The sequence below is a fragment of the Hemiscyllium ocellatum genome, chromosome 43, assembly GCF_020745735.1.
Source record: "Hemiscyllium ocellatum isolate sHemOce1 chromosome 43, sHemOce1.pat.X.cur, whole genome shotgun sequence".
NCBI classification, from domain to species: Eukaryota; Metazoa; Chordata; class Chondrichthyes; order Orectolobiformes; family Hemiscylliidae; genus Hemiscyllium; species Hemiscyllium ocellatum.
In genome coordinates, this window is record NC_083443.1 from 35,830,477 (window position 1) to 35,844,330 (window position 13,854).

General features: G+C 40.2%; 1 protein-coding gene across 1 annotated transcript in view; it reads right to left on the reverse strand.

Moving 5' to 3' along the window:
- Positions 1-13,854, reverse strand: part of LOC132835108 (wings apart-like protein homolog) — a 208,926-nt gene that overhangs the window by 39,905 nt on the left and 155,167 nt on the right. Inside the window, exon 12 of the mRNA XM_060854428.1 lies at positions 12,781-12,857. Coding sequence (XP_060710411.1) covers positions 12,781-12,857 — 77 coding nt within the window. The remainder of the gene's footprint in view (positions 1-12,780; positions 12,858-13,854) is intronic.

Below are 13,854 nucleotides of genomic sequence, written 5' to 3' on the forward strand. Positions count from 1 at the left end.
TGTCAGTTCGGAAATGCTATTGATATATGGTAGTGTGGCTAGTCCCTCGAGTTGCAGCATGTCCTCGTTCCGTTGTCTTTCCCTTAGGCATCTGTTGATGAAATTGCACGGGTATCTGTTTTTGGTGAATATCTTGTATAGGTGTTCTTCCTCTTTTTGCAGTTCTGGTGTGCTGCAGTGTGTTGTGGCCCTTTTGAACAGTGTCTTGATGCAACTTCTTTTGTGTGTGTTGGGTGGTTGCTTTCAACAGGAAGTTGAAATCATGTCTGATTGGAAGAGATACTCAGCAAGACTCCTATTTATCACCTGGTCCTCTGCTAGGTTTATGCAGAAGTATTTGCATACAGGGGAAGAGATGTGAATATGTGATGGTATACATTACATCACCTAATTTTCCACATGACCGAACACTTGTAGCGAGCGCAGAGTAGATTATAAAACTAGAAGTTAATAGCAACAGCAATGGAATTTGTAATGAAACTGAACATTGATAAAGCCTCTCAGAATCACCATGAAATATTCATCTGTTCAGAGAAGAAAAAGAACCACAAGAACTGTAAGAATTCAAGTATTTAAGTAGCATCATGTCTGCACATGGAAGATGCTCCAAAGAAATAAAAGCATAACAATGGGGTGGGCCATACTTAGTCAGAAATATTTGGCAAATAACAAGTTGCATGAATGACACATTCAGTGATTTGCAAAGAGCTTAGTTTGGAGCGTTGGTTTGAATGGATTTGAGACTTGGATCTTAAGACAGAGGAGACCAAATTGCCAAGTCAATTTGACATGTTTGGATGAGAACAAAGAGGATCATTTGGGCTGAAAAGATAACCCATGATTGAGTGCTGCGGGTAGATCATGGACCTTGCCGAACATAATAAGGAACAGCTTTTTTAAAGAATTTGTTCATGGGACGTGAACATTGTTGGCAGTACCAGCAATTATTGCCCAATTATTGCTGTGGGTCTGAAGTCATATGTAACCCAGACCAGATAAGGATGGTTGATTTAATTCCTTAGTGAACCAAGGTGCCATTAGAATCGCTTTTAATTGCAGATCTTTTTATCAAACTCTATTGTGTTCATGTTGAATTCAATACAAATTGTGCCATCTGCTGTGGTGAGTTTGGAACCACTGTCCCCAGAATATTAACGTAGGGTTCGGCATTGTTAGTCCAATGATATGACCTAAGCCACTGGCTCCTGCAGGTAGACTAGGAAGGGACATAATGGAAAAACGATTTCAAGAAAATGGAGTAAGGATGAGAATGCCAACGAAAATTGAAGAAGTTGTCGATAAATGAAAAGACTGATGCCACATAAAGTAATAGAAAAATCTATAAACTGCGGACCAGCCTTCAGGCAGGACATGCACAATGAGCTCTACTAAACTGTACCAAAATTAATTCTGAGTACCTGATAGGAATTCTGTACATCTAGTTGGCTATAATAGAGTGCCAGTTCCAGCATTATTTCTAATTTTATAATTTAATACATAAATTAGGCTGCAATAAAACTGCTGGTTGAGTGTGGCTAGTTTCTGTTTGAAAGGAGTTGAGTTGTGAAATAATAATATTTGGGGTGACAGCTAAAATAGTTAGTATAAAAGGATTCAAAATACTTCTATAAAACCTTGGTTAGACTACAGAAATGTGTACATTACCTGCACCCTTTATTAAAAAGCAGCAGTAGTGAAGGTGCAAAAATATAATCTACAAATTTGATAAGAGATTATGTACTCAGCAGAAAGGAATGAACAAGCTAAGATACATTTTTCTAGAAAAACATTACTAAAGGGGTTCGCTGGGTTTGGTGTGGGGAGATATTTCCACTTGTTGGGAAGTCTGAATTTTATACAAGTCTCAAATAAATTAGTAACAAATTCACATGAAACCTTTTTACCTAGTGGTTACCTGTGTGGAGCTCAATGCCATTTATCATCTGACAAATCTATCAGAAACTCTGTTAAAGGAGTAGCTAAATAACTGCAGAAGGGAGAAGGGTTCCACTGAATGGGTGAGCTGAAATACATAGGGTGGTGGTTAATGGAATGCATTCGCTGGTACAGATTCATTCGGTCAACTGGACTGTTTCTACAAAAACTGAATTTATCAAATGATTTTATAGCATGGAAGCTGACAAATTAATCCTTCATATCTGTGTTAATTGTATGTTAATTTTTGTATACAATGGAAGGACAGTTGTGGTTGTACAAGAATATAGAAAGATGCACTCAGTGAAAAACTGTGGAGTGATCAAATTTGGATTGGTGGAGGATGGTACTGAAACCAATGGGCCCTCTGCAGTAAACCATCTAGCTGTCCAATTAGTTCTCCTTCCTCATATGATGCAAAAACACACAGGTACCCCTTCTAATCCCACCTTCCTGCACACAGCCCATAACCCTGAAGCTTACAGCACGAAAGGCATTGATTCAGGCACTTTTTAAAAGAGTTTTTGGTCTCTGCTATCACCAAATCAGACAGCGAAATCTAGATACTCTAAGACTTCTTACATCTCCTCATGTCTCCTCTAATCCTTCTGCCATTTTAACTGATCTATCACCCCTGGTTTTTGAACTCTGCCAATGGAAACTGGTTTCTCCAGTTTACTCTGCCTTTACTCCTCTCAATTTCGTATACCTCAAATCATGTCACCCCTCAGGTCTTCTTTGTCCCAAGGAAAACAACCCCAACTTCTCCAATCTCTCCTCGTAACTGCAATTCTCCAGCTCTGGCAACGCTCTAGTAGATCTTCCATACACTCTCTCCACAGCAATGATATTCTTCCTATAATAAGATAGGAGAGCAGGAATTGGGCCATTCAGCCCATCGGGTCTGCTCCACCATTCAATCAAGTTTCTCAACCCCATTCTCCTGCTTCCTCCCCATAATCCTTGATCCCCTTGATACTCAAAAACCTATCTATCTCAGTCTTAAATATACTCAGTGACCTGGCCTCCACAGCCTTCTGTGGCAGTGAATTCCACAGGTTCACCACTCTCTGGCTGAAGTGTCTTCTTATCTTTGTTCTAAAAGGTCTCCTCTTTACTCTAATGCTATGCCCACAGGTCCTCATCTCTCCTACCAATGGAGGCATGTTCCCAACATCCACTCAGTCTAGGCCAGTCTTCTGTATGTTTCAGTTAGATTCCCCATCATCCTTCTAAACACAAAGTATAAACCCCAAGTCCTCAAATATTCCTCATACGTTAAGCTCTTCATTCCTGGGACCACTCTCATGAATCTCCTCTGAACACACTCCAGAGCCAGCACATACTTCCTGAGGTATGGGGCCCAAAATGGCGCACAATACTCCAAATGTGTCTGACCAGAGCCTTACAGAGGTTTAGAAATACATCCCAGCTTTTACATTCAAGTCCACTCAAAATACAGTAAATGCCATCAATGCATTTGCCTTCTGAAGTATCAACTCAACCTGGACTAGAACTCCCAAGTCTCTTTGCACTTCAGACTTCTAAATTTTCTCTCCATTTAGAAAATAGTCCATGTCTCTATTCTTCCTATCTAGGTGCATGACCTCACTTTCCCACAATATACTACATCTGCCACTTCTTTGCCCACTCTCCTAACCTGTCCAAATCCTTCTACAGCCGCCCTGGCTCCTCAATGCCACCTGTCCCTCTCCCCATCTTTGTATCATCTGCAAACTTGGCCAGAATGCCCTCAGTTTCTTCATCTGGATCACTAATGTATAAAGTGAAAAGTTGTGGTCCCAACACTTCAGAACCTTGCGGAACACTACTTCTCACCGGCTGCCATCCTGAGAAGGACCCTTTTATCTGCACTCTCTGCTTTCTGCCAAAAAGCTAAGCTTCTATCCACTTGCCTCTGATACCATGGGCTCTTGTGTGGCACAAAAACATGTGACCAGAACAGCACACAACAATCCAGTTGTGGCCTTACCAGTGCCTCATATAGTTTTCTTCATTATACATCCCTACTTTTATATTTGTACCTCTGCCCATTCCATATGCCTTCTTTATATCATTGTCTACCTGTACTGTGACCTTTAGGGACTTGTGCACTTGCATGGCACAATCTTTCACTTTATGTCCCCTTCTCAATATATTCCCATTTATTATGTTTGATCTCTCTAAATGCATTACCTCAGTTTTCAGAGTACTCCACCCGAGAGACTTGCCTGCCTGTTCCACCAATTCATCTGTATTGTTTTGGAGCTTACAGTCATCTCTAAGCTATGATTAGATCAATTTTTGTACTGTCCACAAATTGCCCAATTGTGCCCCTCCCACATTCAAGTCAAAACCATTAATGCATAAAACAAACAGCAGAGATCCCAACACTGAGCTCTACTGAACTCCACTTGAAGCAGCTTTCCATTCACAAGGGCAACTGTCGACCACTAACCTTTGTTTCATTTTACGAAGCTAACTTTGAATCCAATTTGACACATTACTCTGTATCCCATGGCCTTTGCTTGATTAACCAGTCTGTCATTTGGGACCTTGCCAAATGCCTTACCAAAATCCGTGTAAACATCAGTATTTTATGACCCTCACTGAATTCTGTCAAGGAAATGACAAAGAGAATTGATTAAATTCGTACGGCATGACCTTCCCTCAACAAGCCATGCTGACTACAACAAGCCCATGTCTTTCGAATTTTATTTTATTTGATCTCTCAGGACTGATTCTAACAATTTGTATAACAAAGTAAGGCTAACTGGCCTACAATTATTTGGCATTTCCTTTGCACCTATTTTAAATAATGGAACTAGATTTTCATTCCTTTAGTCCTCATTACTGGAAAATAGTCTCTCAGCATCTGCTTTTGCATCCCTGACCTCCTTCAGCATCCTTAGGAAAAATCCATTTAGTCCTGGTGACTTGTCCATTTTTAAGGATTCCAACTTCTCTACCATTCATAGAGTCAGAGGTCTAGAGCATGGAAACAGGCTGTCAGGCCAAATTGTTCATGACACCAGTTTTCACTAGTGAAACTAGTCCCATTTGCTTGTGTTTGGTCCATATTCCTCCATTCTTGTTTCACCCCTATACTTAGCTCAATGTTTCTTAAATGACAAAATTTACTCACTTTCACCACTACATTTGGCAGCCAGTTTCAGACAAAATTGCCCCTCCCCCCAGAGCCCTTTTCTATCTCTCTCATCTCATCTTAAACCTATGCTCTCTACTTTTAGACTCCCCTACCATGGGGAAAAGCTGTAGGCTATCTCCCTTATCTATGCCTCTCATGATTTTAATGGACTGTTATATAGTCACCCCTTAGCCTTCAGGGAAAAAATGTCCCAGCCTATCCAATCTCGCCTTAGAACTCAAACCTTCCTGTCCAGGTAGCATCATAATAAATCCTTTCTGCACTTTTTTAGTTAATAATATCCTTTATATAGTAGGGCAGCCAGAACCGCAAGGAAATGTGGCCTCACTAGTATCTCGTACAGCTGCAACAAAATGTTCCAATTCCTATACTTCAATGCTCTGACTGATGAAAGCCTTCTTCACTACCTTGTCTACCTGTGACTCCATTTTCAAAGAGTCATGAACCTGTACCCCTCAATTTCTTTGTTCTATAACACTTCTCAGGGCCCTATCACCCACTGTAAAGGAAAGGCCACCAGCATTCTCAAAGATCCATCCCAACCTGGCAATGTTTTTCTATAACCTCTACCATTAGGGAGAAGGTACAGAAGCCTGAACACACTTACAAGCTGGTTTCTAAACAGTTTCTACCCTACTGATGTTCGAATACTGAATGTACTCAAACTCTTAACATTCGCCTGTACCTGTGTTTTGGTTTTTGCTGCTGTTTATCTATTATTGACTTATTTATGCTACTTAACTATGTGATCTGCCTGCATTACTTGCAAGACAAAGCTTTTCACTGAGCCTTGATACGTGTGACAATAAATTCAATTCAATACCTTGCACTTATCTAAATTAAACCCCATCTGCCATTCTTCAGTCCATTGGCCCAGTTAATCAAGACATCACTGCATTCCCAAATAACCTTCTTCATTGTCCATTATATAACTGATCTTAGTGTTATCCACAAACCACACCTCCTAAATTCTCATCCAAATCATTTCTATAAATGAGAAACAACAGTAGATTCAGCACTGATCCTTATGGAAAACCACTGGTCACAGGCCTCCAGTCTGAAAAACAAACATTTATCACCATACTGTCTACTACCATCAAGCGAATTTTGTATTGAATTGCCAAACTCTCCCTGGATCCAGTGAGATTTATCTTTGCTCATCAACCTGCCACACAGTACCTTAGCAAAGGCTTTGCTAAAGTCCACATAGACATCTGCCACACTGCCCTCATCTACTTCCTTGGTCACCCCTTCAAAAAACTCAACCAAATTCACGAGACATGATTTTCCATGCACAAAGTCAAAATCAGTCCTTGCCTCTCTAAGTGCGTGTAGATCCTGTCTCTCAGAATTCCGTTTAACCAATTACCCAGAACAGACATTAGGGACAACCAGTTCCCAGACATTTCCCTGCAACTTTTCTTAAACAACGGCACAATACGTCCTTCAGGCACTTCATCCATGGTTGTCAATGATACAAATATCTCCACTAGAGGCCCCACAATTCCTTCCCTAGCCACCCACCAATTCCTGGCAAACACTTTATTAGATCCTGAGGATTTATCTACCTTAATGCATTTTAAGATTTCCAGCATCTCCTATAATATAGACTCTCTTCAAGACAGTATTTATTTCCCCAAATTCTCTCACATCCATGCCTTTCGTGATGATAAATACTGACGAGAAACATTCAGCTAGGATTTCACCCAGCTCTTGTGGTTTTCCACATAGATGACCTTGTTGATCTTTAAGAGGGCCCATTCTCTCCTTGGTTTCCTTTCTTGTTATGATTATTTTGTCCAATATTTCATATTGCTCCCTTCGGATTACAAGATCTACATAGCCCCTTCCTTTGTGAATATGGAGACAAATAAATTCTTTAAAATTCTTCACATACACTCTATCTTTACACAAGGTTTCATTCTTTGTCTGATAGGTTTCACTTTTTCTTAAAAACTACCCTTCTGGTCTTTATACACTGGTAAAATATCACTGGGTTTTCCTTTATCTTGTTTGCTGATATTTTTTCATGCCCTCGTTGTTTTTTTTTTAAAAACTGATCCATGTGCTTTCTACACTCATCAAGACTATCTGTAGAGTAGAGTTTTTTTTCTAACTATCACAAACATTCTTTTTCTGCTTAATCTTCCCCTGTATTTTGCAAACAACCATGGGGGTCTAGATGCAGCAGTATCATTTTTATTCATGCAGGTGACAAACCTGCTTTATGCCCTCAGGATCTCACATTTTAGCACCTTTCCCTGGTTCACCACTGATTTACCCTTCAGCAGTCCTGTCCAGTCTACCTCAGCCAAATCACTTTACCGTTTTATAAAATTCACCTTCCCTAGTTTAAAACTTTTACTTCTGATTTACCTCTGTCCTAAGAATACTAAATCTGAATTGTAGTCAGAATTCTTGATATGATACACACTGTCACTTTGCTCAATTGCCTATCTTCATTTCTCAAAGCTAAATTCGGAATTGTGTCTATTCTTATTGCGCTCACCACAATGTTTAAAAATACTTTCCTGGACACAGTACATGAATTATTCATCCTCAATGTCCCAATATATTATCTGAAACCCAGTTGACACTGGGATAGCTCGTCGCCTATTATTATTGCCATCTAATTCAATAGGCTGAAGTTTGTCTACATGTTCTTCTACCTCCCTCTCACTATTTAGGGTTCTGTAATATTAGGGCAGTAGTGTAACTGCCTTTAATTCCTAAACTCAACCCATAAAGCATCATTTGTTAAACTATGTGGTACATCCCCATCTCATATCTATAATTGATTCTTTTACAAATAATGCTACCCCCACTCTTTTTTGTCACCCGTTCTATTCAGCCTGAAAACTCCATCTTCAGGGATAGTGAGTGTCAATTCTGTCCCTCCTTTAGCCAGATTTCCGTTATAACAACAACATTATGCTGCCTTCTATCTATCTGAGCCCTTAATTCATCAGACATGTTTCTAATACTCCTTGTATTAAAGTATAAGCAGCTCAACCTCATCAATATCCTTTGCTGGGTGTTTTTTAATTCTCATTTCTGTTGTCTTGCTTAGTTGCTGACTACATCCTTAATTAGTGTTCTATCTCCCATTTTCTGATCTGAATCTGACCTGTCTATGTGTATTCTTTGGTTTCAACCCTCCTACCATATTAGTTTAAAGCCTCTCCAACAGAACTAGCAAGCCCCTGCAAGGATATTTGTCCCATCTTCACCCAGTTGCAAACCAAGCTTGTACAGGTCTTACCTTCACCAGAAACAGTGCCAATGTCTCAAGAATCTAAACCCTCTCTCCCTGGTGCCATGCATTCATTTGATCTATCCTCTTATTCCTGCTCTTGCTAGCATGTGGCCTGCATTTTAATGTAATCCCTAACTTCTTATATTCAGCTTTCAGGTCCTCATCCCTTTATCTGTCATTGGTACCTATGCATACCTTAACACTGGCTGTTCACCCTCCTGCTCCAAAATGTCCTGCAGCCGTTCTGACACATCCCTGACTCTGGCACTAGGGAGACAACATAGCATCCTATTCACACCAGCGGTCACAGAAGCACCTGTCCTTACTATTGAATCTCTTATCACTATAGTACTGTCACTTGTTTCTCTCCCTGTGAACAAGAGTCACCAATGGTAGCATGATCTGGCTGATGCTGCTTTCCCCCAAAAGGCCATCCCTCAAACAATATCCAAAGCGGTATATGTGTTTGAGAGGGGTATGACCACAAGGATTTCCTGCACTTATTTCCTCAGCCTTTTACCTGTCTGACGTAGAACTCAATCTACTTTTTTTAAATAAGTTCATCTGTTCTAGCTACTTTTCCAGGTTTTATTAATTTATTGCGCTCTTCCGATACCCATTTAGAATTTTTGGTCTAATTAAATCAATTTCCACATCACTTTTCAAGTTCCAATCAGTACAGATTTTCAGTTTGGTTTTACATATACTTCTTGAATACACCCCTTGTATTTTTTTGATAATTCATCAGGGTTTATTAACAAAACAGCTTCCTCACTCTCTTTTGCTTTCTTTTTCCATCTTTTAGGCTGAATTCCACTAGTTTCATAGTGCATACATAAGGTTTACCCTGTTACATACATAAGACTTAGCCTTCCTGAGGTACAGGTACATTACATGCTCTTAACAATTCTTCTTGTACCTTCTCCTTTTCTTAATTCATCACATGACTGTATTTAGAGTCAGAGAGACGTACAGCACGGAAACAGACTTCAGTCCAACTCATCCATCCCGACCAGAAATCCTAAATTAATCTAGTCCCATTCGCCAGCATTTGGCCCATATCCAATTCATATACCCATCCAGATGCTTTTAAAATGTTGTACCTGTACCAGCCTCCACCACTTCCTTCAGCAGCTCATTCCATACACACACCACCCTCTGCATGAAAACGTTGCTCCTTAGGTCCCTTTTAATTCTTTCCCCTCTTACCATTTCAACTTACCTTCCTCAGTTTTGATATTAGTCCAGCGTCTGTAATACTATCATCATAACCCATAGTTTATTGGTCTTTTTTCCCTCTTATAAACTCTATGATGCTTGCTGACCTTTCCAGAAATTCTTAAATCTGTTTCTATTACTTGTTTATCATGGCCCTATCTTTTACAAATCCTTCAATAGTTCTTTCAGCCTCTGTATATTCCATCTTGGACATTCATCCCTAATACAACTCATTACAGCCAGGCCCTATATTCTGAGGTCAGTGAATAAAGTTTGATATTTCTCCGCAATTGGCAGTTGTCCCTTCAGCTGCCTGAGCCACAAGATCTGGAAATTACACATCAATCCCCTCTAGATAACCTCTTTTAGAACTCTGTCAACTTACTTGTAATCAAGCTTTTGGCCAGTTGCCCAAACATTGCTGCAAATGACCTGGGATTAACTTTCATTATATAATACTCTTATAAAACTCCTTGTAACATCTTATTGTACAAGTATCATCTATATACAAGTTGTTGCTTCCGTTTAATAGAATAGTTTGCATTTCCTTTTTCTGGAAAAGCACATCAGAAAATGCAGAGTACATTTGTGTTTCAGGATTTTCTGCTATTGGATGGAGTGCCACTCAGTGGTTAAATGTAGAAAGCCGGCAGAAAACCCGTAAGTTATTTGGCTCAACCTGAACCACCTCTTGATCAAAAGCAGGTGACTGGTCCAGATTTTTCCCTCAAAGGAGTTGGGGGGTTCAGGGGAAGGCAGAGAAGAAAAAGATAACTAAGGATTAAGAAAAACACTGACATTTAACAGAAGTATGTCTGCAAAACAGGAACCAAGTGCTTTGACTGTTAATCTAGACGTCAGACATAAAAAAAACTAGGCAACTCTGATGCTGCCTGACTGACCCCCACATTCCTGATGAAAGAGCTTATACTTAAATTGGCGAGTCTCCTGCTCCTTGGATGCTGCCTGACCGACACCAGGCTCATAACTCTGATCGCCAGCATCTGCAGTCCTCACTTTCTCCAACTGGAAATCAAGTGTTCTTTTGTAACTGCATTCTTAATGACTGACTAGGGTCAGGTACTAGAGACCAGAGATGTTCAGCAAAGAAGAAATGATTCCATACGTGGCTGGGCCAATTCGAACCTGCTGATGCCAGTTAAAACTGGTCAGCTGTCTGCGTCTATCAGAGAACTGTTGGTAGCAGAGAAATCCCGTTTCAAAAGTCACCATAGTGTACAACAGACAAACAGTAAACTAGAACAAACAGTGTAATTATTCAGCAATCAAGTCTTTTGCAGAAAGCCTCAAATTCTTTACAAATCAGCACGGATCAGGAGAAAAAAATAATCAAAATGAAGAGACAACTAAAACTTCAAGTTTGCATTGTTAAATTCATTATTCCAACTTAAAGCCTGCTGGGTTAATCACAGAGGAAATTCACTCAGCCACAATTGGATATTTAGCACAGAGAGGATGAAGCATACAAGCCGACTGTGATACCTACTCTGTGGTGATAATCAAGTCTTGGTTCAGCTGCTGTGGTCCAAATGGAACAGAAAATACTTGCTTGCCTACTTTAGCACTGCTGCCTCACAGCGCCAGAGTCGCGGGTTCAATTCCCACCTCGGGCAACTGTCTGTGTGGAGTTTGCACATTCTCTCAGTGTCTGTGCAGGCTTCCTCCGGGTGCTCTGGTTTCCTCCCACAGTCCAAAGGTGTGCAGGTTAGGTGAATTGGCCATGCTAAATTGCCCGTAGTGTTAGGTGAAGGGGTAAATGTAGGGGAATGGGTCTGGGTGGGTTGCTCTTCGGAGGGTCGGTGTGGACTTGTTGGGCCAAACGGCCTATTTCCACACTAAGTAATCTAATCTAATCTGCCTCTTCCTCCTGTAAAAGGGTAAACGTATCCATAATATGTTCGCAAGAATGAAACTAACGATGATATAAATTCACATCCCATAAACAGCCCAATGAAACACTGGTTAGCAAGAAAGAGTGTGTGTCACCTTTACAGGCATAGGTTCACAGTTCAGACTCTCCACACTGAGGACATTTCATCTACTTGGAATCTCACAGAACAGAAAGTCAGTGAGCCCATTACACCCTTGTCAACTCTCAAAAAAAAAATTTAAATTCAGTCCCAGTCATCAATCCTTTTACAATTTTTCTTTTATGGATACAGTCACTTCCTTTGAAACCATTTCAGTTCTACTCCCATCATCAATTCCAGCAAGAGAATGCATGCTGCTATTTGTAGAGAAGTATATTAAATAGAGAGTCAATGTACAGTAGCAGTGACAGTCACACAACACTGCTGTGGTATGGAACCCACAATCAATGGACTCTCAATCAATATATTAAAAAGAAAAATCAAGCAAATAGGATCCTGCATCTACACAGTGAACTGAACGATTTCCCACCTTCAGATTTCATCACTTGACGTTGTATAGTGTGTAGGTGAACAAACAGGAAAAACAACCATCTTCACTTAGCAAGATTTACAGTGTACAATGAATCAAGGAATTAACAATTAGGACGTAGGTGGTGGGGGTTGTATGAGATACTTGTTACATACATATCCAAAAACTCTTGTTGATATGACTGTTCACAATACAGGTTAACACAATGTATTTTTGTTGTCCAGCTACACAGCTAATGGTTTGCCTAAAAACAACCAGAGTAGTAACTGTCAGAATAAACACAGATCAAAATCAAATTTGGTTTCTCCCCAAAAGGTGGGAAATTTGTTTCGATATCTGGAACTTCTGAAAACAGAACTGCAGTTTCTCCAAGTCAGGCACTGTCGTAACATTTCTCAAGTTTGGAAACAGAAGGTTCAGGTGGTTAATGATCTCTGACAAGAATTTATAACCTCTGGTTGAAGGGGCAATATGATTAAATGCAATTTTACATTTAGTGAGTGGCAGGATACAGGGTAAAGGCAGTTTAAAAAAACAAACTGCAGGAGAAACTCAGGTCTGGCAGTACCTGTGCAAAGAGAAACAGAGTTAACTTTTCAAGTCCAATTACCCTGCTTCAGAACCGAAGGATAAAAACAACATCCAGTGTCCATCTTAAGCATCACACATTATGTTTTTATTCCCATGATAATTTCCTATAATCCCTTTTTTAAACTTGCTGCATTGTAATTATAATCTTGTGAAAACCATTCATTCAAAATTACTTACGGCACACACTCACCTAGCAGAAGAGATGATGAGCTGGGAGTCTTTATACGCAATAAGATAACCCTGGTTTTCTGGATTGTGAACGGTAACCTGATGAGAAATAAATAAATTAAACTGTGTAAATTAGTGCAGGGGAGGTGAGAGAGGGGCAAAGATAGGGAATGGAGAGCAGAGAGAGGGGAGAGGAGGTAGGGGGAAAAGAGAAAGCAGGAGGTGGGGGGATGGGACAAGAAAGGAAGGAGGGAGGGAGAAGACCTACTGTGTACTAATACTATAATGCACCAAGAATGTGGATATCATTCACGTTTCAGCTAACAAGTGGCAAGTAACATTTGCGCTACCCAAGTGCCAAGTACTGACCATCTCCAACAAGAGAGAATCTCACCATCGGCTCTTGAAATGTAATGGTGTTACCATCACCAGATCCCCCATAATTAATATTCTGAGGACTACCACTGACCAGAAACTAAACTGTACTAGCCATATAAATAGAGACCACAAAAGGAGGTCGGAAGGTAGAAATCCTGCACTAAGTAAATTGCCTTCTAACTCCCCAAAGTCTAACCACTATCTATAAGGCACAAGTCGTGAGCGTATGGAATACTCCTCAATTGCCTGGGTTAACGTGGCTCCAACAGCACCCAAGAAGCTTGATACAATAATCCAGGAAAAAGCAGCCCACTTAATAGGTGACATCCACAAACATGGACTTTTGCCACACTGAAACTCAGCAGCAGCAGCAGTATGTACTATCTATAAAATACACTACAGAAATTCACAAAGGCACCTTAGATAGCACTTATCAGACAACCACTACTATTTAGAACAACATCAGCAATGTGTGAAAACACCACCATCTGAAGGGCAACTAGGGTTAGTAATAAACGTTGGCTTAGCCAGCAATGCCTAATTCCCACAACTATACATAAAAAAAAGATAAATGCAAAGTCCAATTCTCCTCATAATTGCATGACAAGATTACACTAGTGGATGATTGTGGGGTGGGTGAAACTTAGTGCCCTTGGTCTGGCTAACAAACCTACTTTGAATGGCTCAGTAGACAGTAACCTGTCAGACAGAAGGCCTC